A 26,761-nucleotide genomic window follows, 5' to 3' on the forward strand; every position below is an offset into this window, starting at 1 on the left:
ACCATGGATTAAAGACCGCTCAGGATTATTCCCCATGTCCGTGTCTACTACTACTACTACTTCTACTTGGCTTTGAGTGCTGCATTGCAAACTGGACTTCTCTTTGTTTGTTCGTTTAATTTATGCAATAAACAGGAGAATAAAAAAAAACATATTTCTGGGTCATAAATTTGCAGTCGGCTCTCTGGAGAATCAGCGCTGAGCTTTGTTATTCATGCTCCCCTCCCCTGCCCGGTACAGAGCTGCTGCTGCTGCTGCTGCCGCTGCCTGTGTCTCCAGTCTCACATCAGTGCAACACATCTGGACTCTGTCATATTTCATTTTGTAAAACACGAGGACGCAGCATACAGGCAATTATAGCAATCTAACCCAGGGGAGAAATGCAGAGAGGGGAGGAAGGCACGGGGTGTAGAGGGTGATGAAGTGATGTCTCTTTCTGATCTCATGCTCAGTGTTTTTCACTTTCTGTGGAAGAGGAAATATGCACCAATAAGACCTCCTCTCTGCATGCTTCTTCCTATTCCTGGCATAATCCCCAGATAATAAAGCAGAAACCACAGAGCTCTGCAGAAAAAAAAATCAACTTACAATTGTTTACAAGAAAAATCAAGGAGGTTAGTCATTACTGTGTCCGGGTGTATCAAGGAATCAGGAGTGGAGCCACATCTGGAAACGTTTGGAGTACAACCTAAAGGATGATAAATGTCCTGAGCAGCCCTCGTTTTTCACGTTGCCCAATAATCAGCACCAATAGAAACGCACTCGGGCCCGCCCCTGCCGGTCTATTGTGAATCTGCGTTCAACTGGAAACCACTCTTCCAGCCTTGGCACCAAAGTGGCGCACCACGACATGTACAGCTAAACGAGGAGTGCGCCTTTTTGAAGATGCTTGATCGTCAAGCCGCAATTTCTGGTAAGAGATGAGCTTCTTTGTGGTTTTTATTTCTCATTCCTATCAGCGTTTCTCCCCTTCCTGCGTCTTCGCCTCCAGCGGAATATCCGAGCGTCTTTTGTGTTTTTGCAGAGTCCATATTGACTCCTCCGCGGCTGTATCGAGGTAAAGCGAGGTTTGGGAAGTATTTTTATTGTATAACTAAAGATTTTTAGTTGAGATGAGGCTGTTTTTGAAGCAGAATGAAAGGACGGAGAAGAGTTTTGATGTGAGGAAGGCGGTGTGCTTGGAGCAATGCGCACTCCTGAACGCTCACTTTTTATCGTGTGGTTCAAAGGATGAATTTCTTTCAATCCAAAGTGTGGCATAGGTTATTTGATGTGCTATCTTTTAAACATGAAGGGTAAATTGAGTAAGAAGGGGATGTTTGATGAGAAAATTGCAGGATTTTAAAGGTTAATCCGCGTGAAAGTTTGCGATCTTGCTCTAAATTGTCATTTTCTCGTAAGTAAATGAGAAAATCTGATCCAGGCTTAGTGCGTTTGAAGACAGCACAAGGCTCAGCACACAGTGTGGAGTTGTTGTGTTAGTTATGAAAGCATGGGCTTCGTCAGGCCGTGGTAGAGGTGTGCATGTTTGTCATCTCCCTGCACCTTTTAAGCCTTAAAAAAAAAAAATCCGTGTTCTCTTTGTGTTGGAGCGAGATGCGTCGCCGTGGCTCTGGACATTTTCAGGGCACCTCCAAACTCCACAACAGCTCATATTTGCTCCACGGGCTTTTCCAACAGAAGGGAAACAGATGCGCCGTAATGTCAACAGTCGATTACTCATGCAACATTGCGCGAAAATCTGCGCCCCCGCAGGTCGGTGAGGACTGTGCGTAAAAAAAAAAAGAGAGAGAGAGAGAAGAAGAAGAAGAAGAAGAAGCCGGCCTCGATCCTTTCTCCCTCCCTCCCTCTTCACCCTGAGTAGTTGGCAGCTTCCTGTTCAGCACCGCAGACAGAACCACCCGACCTGTCCGCACCCACTCCTGATATAGAGGTATAGGGGTCCGCCCACGCGTTATCAGCTCGAGTGCAGGTTGACTCCCGCTTCACCCAGGAGGCACTGGAGTGCTCATTGGATGTGATAAACTGACTATAAACAGCAGCGTGGTGTTTGCTGAAGCTCAGGTGCAGAGCTCCGTGTTCCACTTTCCGTGGGAACTGCGTGTAATAACCCTGATCATGGAAGAATCGCCTGCATCATCAGTATTTGGACTGTGAGAGCAGCACCCTGAGCAGCCATTGGGAGCCTCACATTAACTGCAGCTCTGGAAGGAATTTGTGTAATAAGTTATTCATGAACCTGAGCCCTAAGTCAAACACAATTAGACGTGATTAGTCAAATTAAATACCTGGCTGGCAGCACAATCAAGGTGGGAACGCTTGAGTCTAAGTAATCAGCCTTATTCTGCGATTATTCTCCCCCCACATGGCTCAGACTCATCAGCAGATCCGTGTAATCATGATAAGTGTTTCTGGCTTCACGGCCCTTTAGACAACTTCCACTATTGTGCTGCACAGATCAGGAAAAAGCAGTGCAAACAAATTAAGTTGCAGAGACATAATGGTTTGTGGCTAATGGCTCATATTTGCAGTGAGTGTGAGTGTGTGTGTTTATGTGTGTGTGAGGGATGCTGTCGTTCTGAAGCAGCTGCGTCGGTGAAGGAGAAAGAGTAAAGACAAGAAAGCGAGGTGGAGTGAACATGCCTGCTGGCCTCCTGTCTGGACACATTACGTTTTCATGCTGGTATCACACCGGCACAGCTGAGTGTAGATAAATATCACTCCTCCCTTTTCCCCGCTGTCAGCTCCACTATCTGTCTCTCTTTAGCTTGCATCATTGTATTTATAGATTCAACAGCAGCAGAAAGATGTTATCCGTTGGCTTACTGGACTATCTGATGACTAACACTGAATCTGCCGATACTCTACCTGTAGGATGAGCAGAGCGGCACGACACGTTTTGTTGGAGAAACCTTCTCCTGGAGCTCGTGTTTCTCCTCAGATGAGGAATAAGTGAATAAGAAAATCTCCAAGCATTAAAACTATCATGAGGAGCATGTGGGTGTTGGATTTGATCGACAACAGCCCACCAACTGTCATACCATTTTTGGTTTTGCTAATCCTGACTGGAGCTCAGAAATATGTGACATTATTTTTCTCCAAATGAGTTCCTCCCACTTCAAACTGGCAGGAGAAGCGCGGAGCTTAAGGACAAAGATGCACAAATTGTCTTGTGAGGAGTTTGATGAGCCACACTGAGGGGAGGACGGCTCAAGGCCAGTCTGGATCTCTTCCTGGAAGAGGGATGCTATGACACCACCAGACTTTGTGTGCAGTTAGTTCTTTCTAAATGAACCCACCTGCTAAAAAACAACAAGAAAAGCTTTGAGATTAAAGAAACAAACTTTTTTCTAAAGAAAGACACATTTGAGTTTGTGAAAATGACAAAGGGCCAGCAGCTCTTACTGACATTTTGTCAACCACTCAAAAATTTAGTCAAGAAGTGTCTGTCAATTGGCTGCTTTTCTACAAGGTTACGTGTTGCGTAAACATCAGCATACTCTGCTTCTGACCAAGAAAAATGTTCTCCATCAGGGGGTGATATGGGGCCAAATGGGCCAGTTTTTATTTCATGACAGGATCAGGATCTGAATTTTATTACTAAAACTATTTTGAAATGCAAATAATATTTTAAGTCTATATTTAATCTTAATATTTTAAGTTTATATTTCTTATGGCTGAAATACACCAGATGCGTCTCCAGTGCGTCTCCATTCTGTCACGGCAACGGATCAGATAGGTTTCCATTCAAGTCAAAAGTTGTGTCTGAAATCACTGGTGGTGTGGCTTGGGGATTTTTTTTTAAGGAAGCCAAGTGAGAAAGAGACAAAAGCGTCTTATCTGTATGTTTTTTAGGAGTGGGGTACATAAAAGACTATGTTGCAGCTTGTATATCGCTATTTCATGTAATGGAACGACCTGTTAAAGGTCCCATGTTCTGCTCCTTTTCTGCAGTTTAATCTGGATCATTGATGTCTTCATGAAATGGTAGTAACATGTTTCGGTCCAAAAAGCCAATAAATCAAGCACAGCAGCATTGTTTCCAGGCTCTCATAGCCCCTCTGTTCAGAACGCTCTGATTTAGTGGGCGTGGCCTTCATATGTAAATGAGCCACCGCTGATACCGCCCCGCTCTTCCACGTCACTGAGAGCGGCGCCACGAGCTCCGAGTGCACAATGTTTAGAAAACAGTGAAGCTCGTTTATCGTAACATTACAGACTAAAACAACAGGCTAACCGGAGCTAAAGTTAGCATCCTGAAGCTAACACAGAGACAGGGGGGACACTGGGGAAAAGCTCTTACATCTGCTCCACAGCACACAGCATTTAAAATACTCACATTTCCAGGGTCCCAGGTTTGTTGGAGGATGGTTGGTAATGCGCCTGGATTCATGTCCAGTCTATTCGCTAGCCCTCTGTTGTACTGTCCAAAGTTGGAAAAGCAGTCGGCCGTGAAGTGACTAGCACACACATGCACAGTTTTACTGAGTGTAGCTGGTACATTTCCCTCATAAATGAACTCTAGCCACTTAGTCTTGTCTTCTTCTGAGATGGGAAGTTTGTCCATGGAACTATGTGGCTGTTCACAGCCAAAAAAAGAGCAGCGCTTCAACTTTGGCAAGCGGGGAGGGGAGTGGGTGGGTGGGTATCTGCTCCGGTGGACCAATCAGGTCAGACTTGCTCATGATTAGTCAAAAAAGGGAATCGCTGACGTCAGCAAATCCCAGAAATTCCAAACATCTCGTTTTAGGTCAGGATTTTACATTCACAAGCACTACTAAGTACAGGTTCTGTCGTTAAATATCACATTTTGTGGGCGGGAAAGAAAGCCAAAGACCCACAAATTTCACGAAAAGATTTAATAAAGTTATTTTTGCATAATATGGGACCTTTAAGAACACCCAGAAAGAGCTAATTTTACTTACACACGCTTGTTATGTAACCGATACTTTGAACACCAACACGTGCCCTTTCACTCTCCCACCCTCGGTCACTCATTCAAACACATACATTGTCCTCTTGACTTAGCTTAAACATCTTATTAATTTACTCAACCGCCCACACAAACGCACAACTGTCCGCTTCACGCACACTGCTAATGAGCTAATCTCCCTGATTTCATTCAGTGGCTTGATGATGACGATGCTGTGATTTGATTGGTTTGAGGCCAAAGATGGGTTGGCTCCCCTTGACACAGTCCTAGCCAATTACAGGCAAGCAGTGTCATGACTGCAGCCTTATCTGATTGATTAATCACTCTTTTTTTATTTTTCACCAAGGGACGCCAACTTGGCTTGGCCTCCTTGCAGACAACAGTGTGCAAAACCATATTTTCACCACTCATTCGCCACATAACATTTAGGAGTGCGCTGTTTTACACATCGTAAAATTCTCAATAAATAGAGGAGAGAAATAAGGAGATGACAGCGACGAAACACAGAAGAATTATCAAAACTGTGAAAGGAGTATTTTCATGAAATCACAAAACAACATTTCAGACACTACTTACTCACTCACCAACGGCTGACAGACGTAATCACTCTCGCTAACTAACATCATAATTAGCGTATTTTCCACAACAACCAAATATAATAGAAACATTCACTACACGTTATTTTTCAAATAAATAAACCGTATATTTGCGCAGCAACTTATGCTGTATTTGAGAATTACCAGGTCCAGTGAATGCATCACCTGTCATTGACGATTCAGTGGCTAACGTCTGTGCTGTTTGTTTCTCTGCTTGAAGTTGTGAGACGTGCTCATCCAAAAGTTCAACAGAGAGATAAGTGTCATTCTCTGACAGTTTTTAATGTTGTTTCATGTTATCAGTAATCATGTTATCAGTCATTCCCTCTGTTTGAACCTCAATGCATGATGGTATATATTGCTCATATAGCAAGCATCGCTAATACACTACTTTTCAAAATGCATTGTGGGATACACTGAGTGCACAACCAACTTACATTGGATCAGTTCCTTTGCAGTCTGTCTGTATAGCTGGTCCGTCATGTTGCTGGTAATATCCCATTGTATTTGCTGTGACGCATAAATTCAGTGCAGAGAAGATCGAGCTGGACAGGAAGTCGTGACCGGAAACAACCTAAAAACACCAAAATAAAACAAACCATGTCAAAATCAGTTCGTATTTAGCTTGGCTTCGACGACATATTGACATAATAAGTGGATCCAGACCAGGAGTCAACAGGTCTGAGGTTTTACAGCCCAACATGAATGAAGAGAAACCTATGGATTGAGTGAGAACTTCTTGGTCTTGAGACGCCGGCTGTCAGTCATACGGCTTGTTGGACTGAACACACAGCCGGTGTGTGTTAAGAACATGATATATTAACAGAACTATTACGCTGTAAGATGTAAATGGACATTTGCCGTGTTTTTACCGTTTGTTTCATGACAAAGCGTTGTAATTTGACAAACAGATGGGGAATCATTCATGATACAGTAAAGTAATGACACAGCGAGCTAAAGGCCTTTGTGGAGTTAGTTGCCAGCTTTGCTGGTAATCCAGCCTTGTTTGTATTTCAATCTGGATTACATGTATAATCTCCGTGAAATGAACTTTGTGGAGCTCCATGGCAGTCTTAACTGTTTGCGTGTGATATATACTGTAAAACTTTGGTGTACAAAATACATTTCAGTTTTTTTTTAATTCTTTTTTTATTGAAATTCCACAACCGTTTAATTTCATTTAGCAGATGTCTTTATCCAAAGTGACGTACGAAACAAGCAAGATCTGAGACAGAAGGGAAAACCTTAGTGCAACAAAGTGCTTCAAGTTATTTGCAGGTGCTTTATTCATTTAAAATAGCGTGGCCATAGCTAACAACAACTAAAATAACTGCAACAGTATCGTTTAACCTCCAACAAAATTCAATGAGCAGTTTTAAAAAATGAACTATCAAACCTGTGAAACCAACTCAACAGTTTAAACAAAGAAAGCAGGATGTTACATTACTCTACACTCAAAATAAGCATGGGGCTGCTTCAATGCACAGCACCCTGGTCAATGCAAAGCAAAGCTGACCGCTGAAGTGACTCAACTTTTAAACCCTTTATCCGTCAGAATCATGCATTTAAAGGAAATGGTGGTAAATTTTGTAGGTTCTTAAACTTTGTGTTGTGCTGGTTTGATAAAAAAGGCTTCTAAGTTGATGAGGAAGTGGGGCAGCAATAACAGAGGATACCGGATGGAGCTACACATCTGCACAGAAACTGCACATTGCTGAATGCTATGTGATAAAATATCCACAGTTTAACTCTTAATATCAATGTCTTTGTTAAAATAACATATTTTAGGTGATTTGGAAGTATAATATGTCTTCTGCACCTCCAACAAAGTAGAAGGCGCCAAAGAGCTATCTGCTGTATGTTGCGCATAAACTGTCTAATGAATATAATCTCAAAGTATATTCAAAATATTTTTTCCTAAACTTGATGATGTGGGTTTTGATGCTGTAAACATCATTTTTTTCTCTCTACTCTTGGGTCAGTTGGTTTTAAATCATTTGAAGTTTATTTTTTTACAGTGTAGACTGATAAAATAACTGTCATAGTCATGTTTTGTGCAATATTAGATTTTTTATGAGTAACATTGGTTGACATTTATCTGTTTCACCAACTGACCATGTCTTTCACCCAATCAATTCTTTGCAACATTAGTTTAATGTCACAGTAGTCTGTCATTATTCCAAACACAATAAATAGAAAAGCTGTTTACAGTCAAATAGTAAACTGTGTAGAATATCGCAATTTATCACAATATTGTGATATATTGCGATATTATTGTATCTTGAGGCTCTTGCCAATGCTCAACTCTCCTGAATGCAGGAGCACAGTTTCACTTAAGGAGCCCCCCCGAATCTGATTTTATCAATTATACCGATGAAGCTTATTCTCTTAGTTGTGCAGTATCCAATTAAAAGTTTACATTACTGATACTTTTCAATTCAACATCCTTTAAAATGGTACAACATGCCTCAATTTGTTTCCTTTGACTGCACTGAAAAGCATATAAGCTTGAGAAAAAGACCATCCACAGTCCCGTTTTCAACTCAAGGCAGTTGTGTTCAGAAGATAAAGTGAAAGGAGTCACTTATGAAAACGAACTGGTGAAACAGAAAATGTGTTTTAACTTTTCAGTATATCACATTTAGCATTGTTTGGTTGATTTATTCATCTCTAATTTCTGTTTTCTGTCCCCTCAGATTGATTGACAAGCCTGCCATCCACTCGCCACCATGATTGCCACCGGTGGTCTGCTGCGCATGAACAGGCGCCAGGACTCCCTCCGCTCAAAGAACCGAGCGGAAAACAAAAGGAAGCGGAAATCCAAGAAAAAGAAGAAGAACGACGTGGTGGTGGTGAAGGGGAAGCTCAACCTGTGCTCCCCGGCTGGTTTGGTGGCTGCTGTGGGAGTTGTAGTTCTCATCGTGGGGATTTCCATGGCTGTGCTTGGATACTGGCCCAGCCAGAGCCAGCAGCAGTACCAGGAGCGCCGCAGGACCGGAGCATACCACGTCAACAGGCTCAGCTTCTCCAAAAGCCCACCCTCGAACTCCACAAGCAGCAAGCCTCCTCCCTCGGGCCAGGCAGATGTAGTCAACCAGAGCCATTCCAACAGCAGCACGCCCTCCCGCAACTGCGGCTTCCTGTGTGATTTCCTGGATACCTACCTGTACTCGGATAATCTGAAAGTCTTTGGACCGCTTGTGATGGGGATCGGGATTTTTCTGTTTATTTGTGCCAATGCAGTCCTCCACGAGAACCGAGACAAGAAAACCAAAATCATAAACCTGAGGGATATCTACTCCACGGTTATAGATCTGCACAACATTCGCTCAAAGGAGTACTCGCCACTAAACGGGATGGTGAACTACACCCAGGCGAGGAATGCTGAAGGCCCGTCCGGATCTTTCCCTGCGAGTGGGATGCTTACGCGCAGCTCTTGGCCTTCGACTGCACTCGGTTTCCCCGGTGAGTTAGGAGGGGAAGAGGTATTCAGGCGTCCTTCGCTGGCCAGCAGGCCTCGCAGCTGGTCTAGAGATGTCCAGACTTTTACTGATACGGTCTACAGCATCTACAAAGACTACAGCAATAGCAGCGAGCAGGCCCCCCAGCCTCGACAGTGGGAGACCACCTCCATCGTCACCTCCTCTGTGAATGCTTTCACCCTCCCTGTGATCAAACTGAATAACTGTGAGGTGGGGGAGTCAGAGAGGGCTGAGGCAGAGGGACACTCAGAGGAGGAGGTCGTCATCGAGGCGACTGCTGCTGCTGCCGCTGTAACGATCATTGAGGAAGGACGAGCCAGCAGCTGCAGCCAGAAAGACGAGACAGATGCAAATGAGAAGGACGCCTCGGTGGCTGATTCCCCTCCACCTCATCAGAGCCACGAGGATATAACCACAGCTGACCAGCAGGGGGAGCCGCCGGCTCAACCACAGTGGACCCAGCTGTTTCCTCCATCACCTGTTGCCAGGGCGATGGGGTCACGGCTGTCGCTCAACTCCCTCACGGATCAGCCCAGGTCTGCGCGGCGCTGCAGCCTGTCTGTGACTGTGTGTCGTCAAGGAGACAAAGGCAGGCGCTTCAGCTGCCCTCGTCTGGGGGAGCGCTCCAACAGTAAGGGCTACATCAAACTGACTGACCTGGGGGGCGAGTCCTTCGAAGCCCCAGACACAGACACTTCTTTAGTGGCTGCAGAGCAGGAAGTAGCAACAGACGCAGCAGCAGGAGAGGAAGCAGCTCAGGGAGAGGGCGATACGGTGACACCGAGCACCTCTGCAGAGTCCTAGACTCATATTTTACCTGATGAGCCTCTGAAACTCTTTGATGTCTTCAGCTCCTGCCTTCCTCTCTGACTGCTGATGAGGAGCCGGCCACTACAGAGACGAGGGAACAGGGCGAGGAAGCAGATAAGGACTATTGAAACATAGCCATGAACACTCAAGAGCCAAGCTCTTTATAAATACCACAACCACAGCTCAATCTTCAGATGTAATTTTTCTATTTTTTCAATGTAGCAAGAGCAATACTAAAGACTTGTGCGAAGATTTAGAAGAGATTTGTATGAAAAGAAAATCTGATAAGATGAGACTTTTCTTTTGTATAAGAGTACGGCAAACCTTGTAGCTTGTAGAATTGCCAAACCAGTCACAGAGACCTGCTGTCTGACATGTTGTACTGTAGCATCGACACATGCCACAGAAAATAAATAGTCTAGTTTTGTTTCTCTACATTGTTATGTGAATATCACGTGAAGAAGAAGAAAAAAAAAGGTGAAATGAAATGAATCTCAGGTAGACGTTTGGTTTAGGAACGGGACCTTAGGATAAGGTCTTCCCTCTGTGCACACTTGTTTATATGAAGCATTTACGGTTGAATAAACTTGCCTGTAACACCTTCTATCAGATCTGATAGGTGTTCTTGTGTGATGTGGTATTAAAGTGAATGCAGAATCGTTTGTTTGCTCCAAACTGTGAGACTATGAGTAACAAGTGTGAAACCTCTGAGTGGCAGCGCCTGGAATAACTGGGAGAGATGACAGAGGTATTGATGCAACACGAGGTGTGATGACTAAACTGAGACCTGTTGTCTCTAAACAACAGTATCACGTCTTTTTGAGACTCAGACGTCTTGTTTTTAAAGATGGGGAAACATTTATTTCATTTACAGTCTACTTTATGTGCTAGAGTTCTTGTGCTGTCATTACAACCTGTCCTTTGGGGTGTCTCTTGATACTAGATGATGAGTCGTCAGATTTCTGCAGTGTTATGTTATGAAATGTTCTCCACTAGGGGGCGATATATGGGGAAGACATGTCAGGATGTTTTCATAGCAGGATCGGGATCTGGATTTCATGTGTAAGACTATTTTGACCTCAAACAATATTTTAGGCCCAAATATTTCTTTTCTTGCATTCTCAACCATTTTATGCACCAATTTTTGCTTTTTCTGCGCCATAACCCCATTTCTCATCAAGAGACATCAGCTGTAAGAGTTGTTGAGTTTCTTAAGAATGTACAAAGCCTTAGGCCTGCTTTACATGTTTCATCCAAAAACGCTAAAGTGCAGTAAGAAAAAACTGTTTACATGGAAAGACCGAAGGACTGAAAACCCTGTAGTAAGCATGCCAGGCCTGTAGGTGGCGCCATAACTGTCTTGTCCAGAAGCTTAGATTTCCACAGAAGTAGAGTCGGGCCGATCATCTGGTGTATTGGTGAAAGCTCATGCGACGTCACTAGCAACACAGTGACGGCTTACTGTTTACATGACAATGGTGTCAGCAGCGTTTAAGAAAAATTACACTCTGGAGGCCATATTAAAAAGTTTGCGTCTTAAATCAGCTTAAACGCTGTTTCCATGGAAACAAGAAGTGCAACAAAATGTTTGATTTTCACCCTAAAACTGTTGTTGTGTAAACAGCCCCTTAGCAACATACAAGTAGCCTAAGCTAGCCAAATTTAGCTTAGTGAGAAACTATTCAAAGTGCTTTGGTTTTGTTTGCACACTTAAATAAACATAATTTAGAGTGTGATTCATTTCAGTGACATAATACATTGTAAGATAAAGGCTCATTCCTCTGCGCAAAAAAATATCCTAGTGATAAATTGCTCTTGTGTTTACACTCTGTCTTGAAATCTTGAACTGATTTCAGACCTAAAAAGAGGCAAATATGCATCTCCTGTCACTCACACAGCCATTGTTTTGCATGTTCACAAAACAAAAAACTGAATTCTTATCAAGTGTTTTTTTCCTATTTTTAGTAAAGAGTGTCTTAATAAACTCGATATCAGCCACACTCACCCAACCTGTCATGAGAAATGTCTTGTTTTTAAGTTATTTAAAGACAAAAATGAGGTTTGCTTGTAGCAAGTTAAAAAAAAAGAAAATCTGCAAATGGAATAAGAAAAATTTGCTCAAAACTAGAATAATATCAGACCTCATTTTCGTCTTTATATAACATTTAATAAAAAATAAATAACATTTTTCTGGACTGGTCAGGTGAATGTGGCTCATATTAAGTCTAAAAAGATATTTTCTACTAAAAATAAGACAAAAACACTTGATGAAATTTCAGTTTTTGCAGTACAGTTAAACAAAACCCACAGATATTCGACTGGTCGGATCTGCCTGAGGGTCCTAGTTTCACTGTATCTAACAAGTAACATGTCATTTCATAATCTAATTGCTTTTAAAACCACTTTACTGTAACTTTATCATAATAAATGGAATGAAATAGTTTTATATAATGCAAAGTCTGAACATACAGGGGCCTTATTGACATGGACATAGGGCTTCCAGTATTAACTCAAAGTGGTTTGCCGTCACGATATGTATCAGCTTACAGTTGTGAGGCTTCAGAAAACAGATGGTGAATCACTCATAATGAGGAAATGAAAGCTCTATGCTCAGTACGCAGGGGGAATTAAAGCAGAATATTGTATCTCTAATGCATTTAAAATTTGGGTTCTGGTCCAAACTTTTTTTTTTTTTTTTTTAAATCAAAGCATGCACTGCTCGGATCAACTTGTACAGTTTCAAACAAGGCAACCTGATAACAGACCAATTTAATAATAACAAAATTTACATTTATAATGTTTTCTTAAGATATTTGGTGATAGATAATGAATTAATTTCAGTTGTTTCTCAGGATTTTAACTGTTTTTTTTTCTTTTTCTTTCTTTCTTTTTTTTTTTTTTCTTTTTTTTTTTTTTTTTTTTGTTTTGTGTGTTTTTTTTTGTGCTTTTCATAAATAAGCCAAACACATAGAATCACAGAAATAGGCAGGAAGGCAGCTTGGCACACCGTCCTCTGGCTGATGTTAACAATAAACCTTAGATCGCCAAGCCTTTGTGCAAAAGCACAAAGAAACACAGCAAATGTTCTGGCTAATGATAGAGATATAAACCTGCTTTTTGGATTTCTTTCTTTTTTTTTTTTTTTGGATGGTCAGAAAGTTATCCAAGGAACAGGCGTTGGTTGCTCAGTATTACGAGATAGATGATCTTATTATCACAAGGAAACAAGATCTAAATTTGTGTTTTGACAATAATAAATCAGGATCATGAGAAAATAATTGAAATTTAACTTGTTTTCTTGAGAAATTGGAAAGGGCAAAGTTGTTAATCTTGAGCTGTTGGGGCTTCCGTAAATAACAACAACGATAACAAAAATGGCTCAATTTTAGCAGCTACTAGCTTAAATATGCATCTTGTCGAAGGCTGTCGTCCTACCTGAGGAGGACTTGGTGCATTTTTCCTGATGATTTTACGTTTTTTATTTATGTAACATGAACGCAGGGGTATTAAAACAGGGTTAACGTCTTTCTGCTTCTGTAAAGTGTTTTGGTAAAGTGTGAGTTGTCAACATTACCTACAGGTTCATCCAAGAGTCACCTCAGCAGACTCGTCATGGAGCTCCTCATGCGCTGCTCAGCCTAACAAGGCCATCTAGTGGTCATGTGACACCCAGATTATCATCTCTTTCTCCAAACCGCCACCAGGAGGCGCTGAAGGTACATTCCTGGACTCGTCACGGCGGGGCGTGCCCGGTTAGGAGTACTATGGGGGCCGTTTTTTGATCCACGAGGGGCGGGGTTAGCCGGGTCCGTCTCTGGGAGTGTTTGCCAAAGCAGGCGCATACAGGTGTCTGGTCCTTTCCACCCGGACGAGCCCCGTGTCGGGATCCCTGCTCTCCGGTTTCACTCCCCGGTGTCAGCTTGTGGTCAGGGACTTTGTTTCCTCTCAGAAGGGTCAGGTAAAGTCTTTCCTGTGTTGTTCTCTGTGTTGTTTTCTGCGCTACAGAACTTCTTTACATGTGAGTGCAGTCGCTTCACAGTGGATTAGGAGCGTTTTGCATGATTAACGCAGCGTCCACACACTGTTAGGGCTTGTTTACATGTGGGGAGAGTGTTTCCTGGATTCCTCACATTGTGAAATGACTGAGTGAGTGTTTTATGTTTCATTTTCCATGTGTCTGTGGTTCCCAACACACTGCCTGGCTGTGACCTGCTGCTGCTGCTGCTGCTGGCTTGGACTGTGAAATGGTGAGTACATGTGTTCATTCATACAAAATAAAGGCAGCATGACACTCAGGAATTAAAAAACTCATCCAGTGTATGAAGATAGGATTCACAGGTAGATAGATGAGTTGAAAGAGACTTTTATTTTGGTGTAGCAGCTGTTTAAAACGTGACAAATATTCCTCCTGGTGTTAAAATAACTCAACAAAAATCTCAGCTATTCAAACATCTCGCTGACATTTGATCTGTCGACCTCTGAACGTGCTGTCAAGGTGACGTGTCTATCTGCGAGGCCTATATCAGCATTTTTCCCCAACTCATCTCTTCTCATAAGTGCTGAACAAGCACTGCTACTTCTCCTTCACCCACACACACACACACACGCGCAGAGAGATCTGCACACACACACACCTGATCAAAAGAGCACTGGGCACAGGCAGACGGATCGGAAATGGGAAGTCCTCACCACATGTGTTTCCGTTCAGATCCTCCCCAAAATAGAAAGGAGCATGAATCAATGAGGGAGAAGCTTCTGTTTTAATGCTTTCTTTCATGAGCTCACACACGACACAGACACACTTCACTGCTTCAGTCCATACGGCTGTGTTAAAGTCTGATTTAAAGTTTAGTGTCCCAGACATTAGATGGACTGTTGGTTTTTATGGTGCTCCATGCTGGGTCTTATGGTCCAGTAGCTTCCACAGGTTTACGAGGTTGGATGATGAAGGTGAACGTACACGACCAGGGAGATAAGGCTGGGTAAAGTCCAGAGGACCTGTCATGTTCTCTGGCCTGTTGTTACGTGTTCAGTCCTGCACGTTTCTCTGTGAAGTATTCACCAGGAGCTGTTGCTGACTTGGTGCTTTTGCTGTCACCATGTGTTAGATAACGTCATTACGAGGAGCCCTGTATGGGACATGAATCTGCCGTCAGCTCATTTAAGCAGGGAGGGATGTTATTTTCCTCACATGCTGTTATCATGTGCAGTTAGACTGATGCTACTTCAGTGAATTTAAAGCTTCAGTTAGGAGTTTTCATCTGCTTAAAGACCCTGAGAGGACTTTCTAGTCTCACTTTTATTTATTTACCTGTTCACAATCTCTAATGGTCGCTTTAGAATTGAGGCACAAGATCTGTCTTTGTTGTGATAAAGCATGGGCTAGAACACAGGTTAAAGGTAGAGACTATAGGATTTTACTGAGAGAATAAAATGTCAGATTTTACAGGAATAATCCTGCATCTCCTACAGGTTTCTTTACACGTGTGTCAGCATCTGTGTCTGCCTCAAGCCCTTCCCCTCAGCCTGTATGTTGATGTTTTCAGATTAAGAATCAGAATCAGAATCACCTTTATTCGCCAAGTATTTTCAAGAATACAATGAATTTGACTCTGGTTTAAACTGCACTCTCTCAGTACAACTGTTGTGAATAGTAAGACCCTATGAGAAACACTAAATATTACAAAAAATTGAAAAAAAAATGGAGCTTAAGTAGTAGAGAAAAATAATAATAATAACAATATTAAATAAAGAACTTTGTACAGATTAGAATGAAAATATATACACAATTTAATAATAAAAAAAAAAAAGTAGCGCACTGTTTTGGTTGTATCAGGACATTTTTTGGAAATGAGAAGGCATGGTTACATCAGCCAATCAACGAGCGCTCAGTGCACTTTGCGTGTTGATAATCACAAGTGGAAGCTAATTGGAGCAGCTACGATATTGGACGTAGCAAAGAGGAAGAAAGACACAACCAAATTGCTACAAACTCCAAAACAGGTGGCTGCTGGGCTAGTGAATGTGTTCATGTAGCCACAGTCGAAGGGAGTGGGTGTGGGCTATAGTTGGCCCTGAGCCAAGGAGGAGGAGACCAGTTTGAATTTGTGTTTACTAACAAGGAATGATTGAGATGATTCTCAGAGTTCCTCACAGGAGCTAAAAAAGCAAGAAAACCAGAGCTTTAAGTAAAAACAACAGAAAAACAACAGACATGAGAGCCCAGATATATGGCTTCAGTTCTTTAGCCTGCTCACATAAGCATGTTTTCCCCTTCTAATATTGTGTTTTTTTTTTAAGCATAGTTATGTCCACCACATAAATACATGTTTTTTAAAAGTCACTTTTTGCTCTGTAGTTGGTTTCCACTGGTAATTCTCATTGAGACATTTTCTCTTTGGTTGCTAAATGCTACATTCTCCAGCCAGCTGCTTACTTCCCCTCTGCTGTTTGGTGACTGGAACGTAGTTTGTAGTGGATCTGTAGAGTTGTTGTTGTTTTTGTTTTTTTTTTCAAGAAAACATCTGGCAGAAAGAGATATGGCAAGAGAAGTCCAAGATGGTGAAGTTGAAAGTAGGACAGCTAAAAAATGTCTGTATCTTGGTTTAAAGGAAGTTGCTGCAGAAACATGATTGTCTGCCAGTAAATTAGAATGCATCTTCTGTTATAATATAAGTTCAAGTGGACAAGTAAGTAAAGTAAGAAATTAAAATGGGTAAAAAAAAATCACTTTGCTTTAAACTACATGGATTCTGAGGTAGGTTTAATTCACATTGAGTTAAATACCAGTAGATTCTCTTTAATGCACAGAAGTATGTGGCATCATTTTCTCTAGCTTAGCCTTGCCTGATGAAGGCTGATGACTTCAGCATTTATTTTTCTCTACAAACCTCTAATTTTTTAATCAATTTTCAAGATCACATTTTCAGGTCATGTTCACAATAACTAGTCTCATATTTCGCAGGCATAGCAGAGACCTCAAGGGGGCGCTGCACTCTTGGTCAGTGCTGTTTAAAGTTAACAGGCTTGAATTTAAAGATATATAAGGAGGCTAATTGAGCAGCAACTTCCAGTTTTAAAAAATGAAGCCAGTGTGGAAGTGTTGAAAACTGCAGTACTCCAAATATCCACTAGAGGCTGGCTGTAGAAACACAGAGAGCCATATACACACTAATAACCCCCCCCCCCCCCCCCCACACACACACACACACACACACACACACACACACACACACACACACACACACACACACACACACACACACACACACAAATAAATATGATTACAGATTTGTTCAAAAGACAGATTGGTTTTTGACTCATCTTTTTTATCAGGGGTTGAAATTTTCATAACTCGTTATCTGTTGCCCAAATAAGGGCATGGTGAAGTCGACAGACTGGCAGGTGCTTTGATGCTTAAGCCCCGCCCCTTTTGCCTCAATCTAACATGAAAAAAGCTAGATTGAGTCCTGTTGGGCTTCAAAAACTCAGAATCAGAAACAAATTGGTGACATCATGGATGTTGAATTTGTATATTGTGGAGTCTATGGTGAAAAGTTCACAGGGCAAAATCAAGAAAGCTCACCTGAAATTATCTTTTTTAGAAGACAGGTTTGTTTTTATACATATTTCTGTTCCTCTGAGCACAAAGCTAGCTGGGAAAATTCCTAAAAAGTTTCCAAAATGCTTTTATTTTAAAGCACACGCAGCTGGAATTTGAGATCCATAATGCTACATCTCTGCGTCTAAAACCATCTGTTGAAAGTGGCGGGTAGAGATCAGATAGTAAACACGCTGTAAATCATGTGACAGCAGATGTTACAGGGAAAAGTGTATTTAAATTTGTGTGTGGCCATGTTTCTTCCCTGGTTTTTCCAAGCCAGGCGACCGGAGCACTGGAAGCATGTAATTATGGGCGAACAGCAGGGGATTCCCAGAGTCTGACTTTGGTAAAAAAAAAAATGAAGATACTGAGTAAAAAGCTTCTGCACAAAATGAGCCAATGAGTGTGAATCTTATCTCTTCCTCTCTGTCTTTGATGCACCTCTGAAGTAGAGAAGCGATTACATAATCAGATCAATCTTTCTGTCGTTTATGGACGATGCTCTGTTCTCCTGCAGACGTCGAAGGCACAGGAAAAAGCAGCTCTTCTGTTGTTTTGATGCAGTGTTGTCTGTGATAACGACTATCTCTGGCCATTCATCCCAGGAATGTAAATCAATATTAGTGTGGGTTCAGTCCATGATGAATGATGTCTGCATTGTACCGGGAAAGAGCACATTGTTTCACCTGATGCTCTTTGATGCCATGACTCACTGTGCTGCGATGAACTAATTGAAGGATACAGCTCGGCCATGTGTGAGAAGCAGAGGCTAAAGGTCGACAGAAATAGTCTGCAAATCTCCGGCATTATCGTGATTTAGTGATAACGTGCAAAGGTTGGGATGAAGTCATTTCTGACGCCGCTCTGTGGAGTTTGAAGGCGGAGGATACATCCTGGGTGATGAAGGCAGCGATTTCTATTTTCCTGGAGCCTTAATGATTTGTCAACATCTGAATCCTGTTCCTCACTTCTTCAACAGTAACAAAAGTAAAGAAGAAAGGTAACATGCTAAGAGGTGTGGTAATATCAAACCCAAAGTCCAAACTCTTAGAATAATCAGTTATGATATTATCATGTATGATAAACAAAGCAGGGAAGACATTTTAGAGCCACTTCAGGTGATAAATACTCAAACAGTTGATCTACGGTGGAGGATTAAGGTCACACTGAGGCCCGTTTACATGACAACATTTCATCCAAAAGTGCTAAAAAACAGTAAAAAAAAAATCTATGTTTACACAAAAACGCAGAGGGACTGAAAACGCTGTAGTAAGCATGCCAGGCCTGTAGGTGGTGCTATAACTGTCTTGTCCAGGAGCTGCTTGCGGGAAGCTAAAAGTGGCGTCAGCATTTCCGCTGAAAACACCGGCTTACTGTTTCACGAAATCGGTGTCATCAGTGTTTCAGAAAAATCCCACTCTGGAGACTGTTTTGAAAAGTTAGCGTTTTAGGTCGGCTGAAACGCTGTTTCCGTGTAAACGCAAGGCTGAAACACTACAAAACTTTTGGGTTTCACCCTAAAACCGTTGTTGTGTTAACGTCCTCTGAGAAAAAAACAGAATTATAGTTCATGAAAAATAAACTGTGAATGTATGAGAATTATTGTCCAAAGAGTGAAGCCATAAACTTTCAAGGAAAGCCATAAATTTACAAGAATTAAGTGGTGAGTTTACAAAAACACCAGTTAAAAGTGGAAATTTGTTTTTAAAAAAGTAACATTTTTTGTTTTCTTTTGTGACATTTTATTTTACTCCTCAGTTTCTTATTCATTGAATATTACTGTTATTATTCTAATGATTATAGTACTTTTGTATTGTATTGTACCTAACATATCTCTGTATCTTGTTGTTTTTTTTTTAAGTCTGTTTTTTTTTTTTCTGGAAGGATTTCGTTCATGTTCAAGTGGTGCTTGGTCAGTTCCACCAGCACCCCAAATGTTCCTTCCTTGTCCAACTTTGACTTTTGTGTGTCTTTTTAGAATTAATGTAAATTCATGAAAACACAATTAAAACACATTTTGAAAAAGTCACAAATTTACATGAATTTAAAAGACTAAAGTTATAAATATATAAAATCAGATTCCCAATTGAAGAAGATTAATGACTTAAATTTAAGAGGATAAAGATGTAAAAATTTAAGATGACAAACATGTAAACTTGTTCAGCAATTAAGTAGTAAGATAAGATAGTAAATCTATTAAAAAAGAAAAAGTGAAGCCAGATAAAAATAGGAGGGAGCAAGGGAAAGGAAGTGAAAGCCATCAAACAAGTTGTATATTCATGGGATTAAATTTTATCTAATCCTAAATAAACAAAAATATTTAATTTACAGTGAAAATGCCGTAAAAATTACGATGATAAATTCATAAATATTAAGGCTGATTAGGCTGTAACATTCTTAATTCAACATTTAAATTTTACTTTAAAGTTGTTCAAGAAGGTAGTAGTGATTTCAGGATGTTATCAGTTAATGTTATCAGTCATGTCAATAAGTATTTATAGATGGACATAAAGATTAACTTCTGTTAGTTCAACTTCACTGTACGAAGTAGTGTGAGCGGTTAATCCTGTTTTATTAAGACAAAAAAGCTACTTTTTTAAGCCACAGCAGTAGCAAGAAAATTAAAGATGATTAATTGGTTGTATTGAAAGATCTAAGTCGTAAATTTATGACAAAGTTTTTTTTCTTCTTCTTCTTTTCTTTTTTTTGAAAGTAGTCATAATAGCAGGCTATGAGTGATCTGTATGTTTAATAATATATAGTGGATTTTTAAAAGGGAGCAAGCTGTAAATTTACGCTAAAGAGTCATACCTGGAGTTGTGGGGATGGGATCAGGATGCCCGTTAGCCCGTCTGTCCTCCTAATAGAGTCTATTCATTTAAATTTGTGTGATGCTAATGAGCTTAAGATGAAGTGTTCAGCTTTCATATGACGTCACAAGATGCTTCAAGTTCCTCAACTTCCAATACACCGTCCTTGTGAACCGTTAAAATGTGAGTAAAACATTATCCCAGGCGTGTCGCCCTCGAGTTTCCAGTCGTTCACAAGCGGCTGCAGCGAGCAGGACGGGACACGTGAATGCAGAGCTGCTTCCGATCCCCACAGCCTTCAGGGACTGGAAGAGATAACGCGTATGACTCAATCTTGTTGAGTGGAGAGATAAGCTTGTTGGGAGTCCTGTTATCTCGCCGTGTTGGCTGATCAGTTGAGGAGCGGTGTGAGGCTGCCTTATAAAGCTGCAGCTCCTGGGACCGCACAGCCGCCGCGACGGGGTATTTATAGGGAAGAGACTCTAAGGGGACTCTTCTGAATTCTTCTTTATGAGGAGTTATTAGTTGGTTTTGTCCCTTGCTTTAATTACAGACCAAATAAATGCTAAAGTAACAACATTCTCATGAGTGTAAGAAAGTAAAAAGCAAGTTTGAGACCGGTGTATTTGCACACTAAGAGCTCACTGTGGACATTAAAGTCTTGATATCTCTCTGCTTGACATTAACGGTCAACGTACCGTAAAAGAATTCGTCGTTTCCAAAGAAAGTCTGACTCAACCTCGGATATCAATTTTGGCGCTGAGAATCTCATTTTAAATCCTGAATTGAAAGAAACAGGAAGTTAACTGTTCTTCATGTGCTCAATATGAATTCAATTATGCCGCCCTGACCTTCATTGACCTCTTTGAAGACAGCTGCTTGGGTTTCAGGCTGCTCTTGGCTGTCATTTTCCTCATTTTTTAAAAGAAGGATGCTTCAAAAACTGTTTTCTTTTCCACTCAGATGCTGCACACGTGACTTCCTCCTTTTTTTATCACCCTGTGGCTTTCCAAAGGTTAAAAACACAAACCTCATTTATCTTTCCTCATGATAAGATGAGCTCCCTGTCTCCTGACTTTGACTGACAGGATGCAGAGGTTAGAAACGTCGGTATCAGACTCTGTCTTTGCTCGCTGACTTGCAGTCCTCTGGGAGTGAAGTCGTTTCAGTGTTGCAGAGCCAAACAGCAGGGGACAACAGCTTTGGTTGGTTTGGGGTCGAGGCTGAATCCGAGCTGGCCTGAAGCCAGTTCACTTTGAGTTCATCCAGTTCAAGGTGTCATTTTACCAGCGATCACGGCTGAGTAATAACGATAAAGTCTCGGTTCTTGGTGACAGATTCATGTATTGAGTGTGAGTCTTCTGCTGTCGTCAGGATGCTGCAGAGTGTGGTGTCTGTGCGTGAAGCCTGACATCAAATTGGAAATGTGATTATGTGTTTGGGGCAGAGATCATTTTCAGACCGGCAGCAGTTATTTTTTCCCCCAGACCTCGAGGAGAGCAGGGAGCGCTGGCCTTGACTTGTTCCTTTTTAATTGGATCACATGGGTGATTTAGCATGTATTGTTAGAGACATGCTTCAAAATAATTATGTATTGATGAAGTGCCAGCCTGCTCGTTGTGATGGCAGCGCTGGAAATTGGATAGCTGTAATGAGGTTTGGAGGGTTTCTGGTTTTTGGAAAGTGAGAGTATTGAGAAATGAACTCGGTACCAGGGTTTAGAGAGTGTTTGCAAAAAACAGTGAAAATAACTCATTTTAAAGCTTCTGGTAGAAAGGTATGCTCCATGCTGAGGCCTCCTTTTGACCTGAAAGAGCTAACAAGATTGGCTCGTAGTAATTTTTTGTTATCGTCATTTTTTTTATGTCTAACTAGTTTAAGACAAAGTGATTTCCTGCCCAAACAGCTTTCTTTTAGATGAGGGGTCTGCAACTTTTGCTTTTATAGGAACCATTTTGCCTCAGCTCACCTGGATTGAATTCATTCCTCAACCACAAATTCAACTTTACCTCCACAATAAAGACTACAAAGTGTATAAAATTCTTAATCTTAAAAGGAAGTGAAAGATTATCTAAATGGGAAGTTTTTTTAGATTGATGAAAATGTGAATGAGATTTCTTAGTTATTTATTTTTTGTTAATTTTGCAAGAAAATAAAAAATGAACCTTGAAAATAATCCCAAAATTGCATATAATTTTAACATTTTTAAAAATTCCCCAAAATAGAAATTTTAAAAAATTTAAAACATTTTTATTGTTTAAAAAAATTGCAAAAAATTTAAAAAATATAAATGTAATTCAATATATTTGCAAAATTTCCCCAAATTTAGTAAGTTAGGAAATAGGCAAAAAGTTATGATAATAGTAATTTCCCAAATTTGCAAACATTTCCATTGTTTCTTTTAAAATATTTACAAAGTTTTGTAAATTTAAAAAAATTGAAAAATTTTAAAAAAAAGTGCAAAAATTCCCCCAGAAAGGGAAATTTGAAAAAAAAATTTAAATAGTTTTAAATTTCAAAAATTTGTAATAATTAGAAAAAACATCCGAGCTTCAATAAAATTGAGAAATTCCCCCAAATTTTGGAAGTTAAAAAATGTTCAAAAAAATAAAAATAAAAATAATAGTCTCTCAAATTTGCGAACATTACCATTTTTCTTTTTAAATATTTACAAAGTTATATAAATTAAAATAAAAAATAAAAAAAAATGTGCAAAAATTCATAGATCTTAATATTTCAAAATTTGCAAAAGAAAAATTTAAAGAATATTTAAATTGATAACATTTATCAATAATATGGCTCAACTCATTATTTTTTGTTGTTTGCTTATGTCTGCCACATTTCAAACATGTATATTCAGCTGGCACTTTGTCAGTTAAATTAATCTATCCACACAGAATTGAAATCTGTATTTTCTTCCAGATTAGTCTTTTTGTAGATGTAGTTATCTTCCCAGGGACTTGAGGTTAGCCACAGGTGCATGGAAAGTTGGTGGGCTGTTGATGTTGTAGGAGGTGAAGTAGAGCAGTGGCAGGCTTTATTGACGGATGGGATGAAGATTTAGACCAACAGAATTTTAACACGTGATTTTATTTAGTGTCAGTGTCTCTAATCATCAATACCCTCTGTAAGAAAAATAAAAAAATGTATTCCAATAATATTTTTGTAAAGCTACAAGAAGCCACTGCAAAGCAGTCAAAGAGCCGCATGAGGCTCTAGAGCTGCAGCTTGAAGACCCTTGTTTTAGATTTTCTGCCACAAAGACTTAATTATATGACAGATTTTGAAACAAAAGGACAAAAATGAGTAAAAACTAATGAGGTATGGCTTTGGCCACAGGGGGCGCCAGATTTATCATAAACTGAAAGTTGCTCACAGGAGCTTTAATTTCTGAAATCAGCTTTTAATGCCAATATGTAGGCTAAGTTTATTAAGGCCCAATTTTGTCTTTTACTTAAAAAAGGCAGTGTTAGGTTTGTAAAAAGCTGTCAATAAGGCTGTGTTCCCACATTTATGCCAATGTAGTAACTCTGAGTGAGACATTGGACTCTGATGAAACAAGTTTAAGGTTTGTCTTCAGAGCAGATGAGCTGCAGAGGAACTGAGCGTCTGTACGCAGCAGAAAAAAGTGAAGAGTTAAGCAGCCACATAAGCTAAGCAGAGTCCAGAGATCACATGTTGTCTGTCTTGTGTGGTATTAATCATTCTGCTGACCAAGGTCGGCTGTGGAGGAGTCACAGATCTGAGAGCAGGGAGTCACCGAGGGAAGAAAGACACATTGACTGATATGATATGAAGAGACTGGGGCCTGATTTCTCGTTCACATGTACTGAAAGTTCCCTCAAGTTAAAGTTATCTGTTAGACTCAAACTTTACTGAAGCTCATTTGTCAATCCAACAGTTAACTTCCTGTGCAGCGAAGCATTCCTCAGAAAAGAGGGAGAAGTCATCAAAAACACATTACATCGACCAAAGCAGAAAGTGAAGATCATAACTCAAAACATGTGACAGCACAGTTCAAGGTTTTGCATTCAACAGTAAAATAATAAAACTTATCAGCTGTAGCAGAGGAGTGTGTGAGCACGCTGACTGCTTCGTGTTACACACTGATCAGGAGAAATAAAAACAGCAGCCTGACAGAGATTTATGTCTGTTCTTGTACTTTCTGATCTACATAATGACTTCTCTTGAAATATTGAAAGCAGTGACATTAGCCTTGTTTTCAAACTAAAGTCACTTCATCACAGTTTTAAACTCTTTGCTGACAAGATGATGGAATATAAAGCCCTGACCAGCAGCTTCCAGACACAAGAGGTCAAATAAGCCAACTGCAACTCCAGACGAAATGAATTTAAGCTCAGTAAGAGGTGAAGAGAGTGAGATAAAATGCTCATAAATGATCAAGCCTAAAAGCCCAAAGCACTCAAGACTCCCCGACTTAAGTTTTAGTCTGTGACTAAATGAGTTTCCCAATATTTTGTCTTGTCTCGTGGCTCCTTAGAGTCTTGAAACAAACTCAGACTTTTTTCTAATATTAATAATTAATGTTTATACATGTGCGCATTCCTCAGCCATGGAGTGGAGCACAATGGCTTTCCAACTTGTGTGGCAAAGGCAAATCAAGGGCCTGTGTCCACTTACAGCTTTGTCAGGGTTTCAACAGTGTCCATGTCTTCTTTCTTTTTTTTTTTTAAGTTATTTTTGGGCTTTTTTGCCTTTTAACGGAAAGGAGAGAAGACAGTGGATAGTGGAGGAAACTGGGTGAGAGTGGGAAGCGACATGCGGTGAAGAGGACACAGGCTGGATTCGAACCCGGGCCACCCGTGTGAGGGGGAACATCGTGATAGGCAATTTAGACCACTACACTGTAAAATGTGATTTTGCATATTTGTCATTCCAGCTTATAATTCCACGCCAATCAGTTGTGCATGTGATCTTTAAGAAGTCATTACCCAGAATGCTTTTGCGAATTCAAATCTAAGGCTGTGTCCGAAATGGCATACTATCATACTACATACTACATGGTCGTTGTGTATATACTGTATACTACATACTATAAGTATGATTAGAGTGCCAGTTTACACTGTAGTATACTACTCGGTTTCCCATGATGCATTTCAAAACCTCCGACGACAAAAAATTGAAGCACACATAAGTCTATGGAAGCACACCAGGCTATCAAATATCTCTGTTGATTCGCCACATTTGAAAGTTTTAAGAACATTTTAGGCGGGAAAGTCATCACGTAGAATACCAAAATGTGGTCATTTGGGCCACAAAACGCACGGATACAAATTTAATTTCGACATTTCGGACATTCTGTTAAGAGCGCCAATATGCTATCGAAGAAACTTCCGGTCCACTCCAAAACAAGAGCCCAATTTACAAAAGCATTAAAGAACTTAAAGGAGATAAATGGGTGCTTTTATTTTGAAAACGGGAAGTTCAATATTGGATGATTTTTAGCTAACACCGGTCTCAAGACGAATTCATTACTCTTCAAAAAATTAAAAAATGTTTACTGCTCGCAGACACCGAAGACGATCCGTCCGTCGCCTCAGGCACTTTATTTCTTTGTACTTACGTTTAGGTTTCCCTGTAGAGCTAAGTCCATTTTAATTGCTTCTCATCTTGTCATCTCATTCTGTATTTACGTTTATAAATACGGGGCTCGCAATGCATTATGGGGCGTGTCAGTGCGACCAGTATGCCCACCTCCCATACTTAAAATTTTTACCGATATAGTATACATCCGGGTATTTCTCGCGCACACAATCTTTTCATACTATTTAATGTGAACACACTACATACTATTTTTGACGTCACACTTAGTATGAGTAGTACGTTAGTATGACATTTCAGACACAGCCTAAGAGTTATTTTCACTATAGGTGAGGTGAGAGCCCAGTGGATATAAGAGCCTCAAATTGTTTCGTAAAGCTACAGCCTTCAAGTTAAAACCCCCAAAGGCTTTGGGAAGTACAATTTTCTGTGTCACCGTAACTTAGGAGGGTATGCTGTGGATATGAAAGCCTACTACACACTGTACAGCTTTACAGGTGACTTGATTCAAACTATCTGAATCAGATGGTATGGTATGTTGTCTACCTTCTATGTTAAGGAACAGGTGTCTATGTCTCATTGCACAAACCTGACTTTTAAACCCTATGACCACAGACCGTTTGTCTGTGTCTTACTTAATATAGGACACAAAAACTTGCCAAGAGTTTCATTTTGTTGTGTAGTCACATAAATGTCTGGGCATTTTTTTTTTTTTTTTTTTTTTTTTACTTTGAGTAAGCCTTTTATATTTACGTCAAAGTGAGAGGTCGTGGACTTGCAACGGTCTTAATTCAAGATACTAAAAGACCAAGAGGAAGCCCGGATTGCTTGTGAAGAGTAAAACAAAAAGGTAACTGAAACTGCAGAGTATTTTTACTTTTTGCAAGCAATTCAGATGCCAGTGTTGCCTTTTAGTTTCACAAAGTAAGACATTTTGGGACCTTGTTCGGCAAATGTGGCTCATA

The 26,761-nt window shown here is 40.4% G+C and overlaps 2 protein-coding genes across 2 annotated transcripts in view; both read left to right on the forward strand.

The window, feature by feature from the left end:
• Positions 1-650: 650 nt before the first annotated feature.
• Positions 651-10,458, forward strand: tmem200cb (transmembrane protein 200C, genome duplicate b). Its single transcript, XM_074688914.1, has 2 exons — positions 651-913; positions 8,226-10,458. The coding sequence occupies exon 2, from the start codon at positions 8,259-8,261 to the stop codon at positions 9,813-9,815; it is 1,557 nt and encodes a 518-aa protein (XP_074545015.1). The 5' UTR covers positions 651-913; positions 8,226-8,258; the 3' UTR covers positions 9,816-10,458.
• Positions 10,459-13,625: 3,167 nt separating this feature from the next.
• Positions 13,626-26,761, forward strand: part of epb41l3b (erythrocyte membrane protein band 4.1-like 3b) — an 87,436-nt gene continuing 74,300 nt past the window's right edge. Inside the window, exon 1 of the mRNA XM_074689064.1 lies at positions 13,626-13,779. The gene's annotated coding sequence lies outside the window, so the exon portion shown is untranslated. The remainder of the gene's footprint in view (positions 13,780-26,761) is intronic.

This window comes from Halichoeres trimaculatus, unplaced genomic scaffold, assembly GCF_033239565.1.
Source record: "Halichoeres trimaculatus isolate MK-OKI-2021-1 unplaced genomic scaffold, fHalTri1.1 fHalTri1_scaffold_15, whole genome shotgun sequence".
NCBI lineage: Eukaryota > Metazoa > Chordata > Actinopteri > Labriformes > Labridae > Halichoeres > Halichoeres trimaculatus.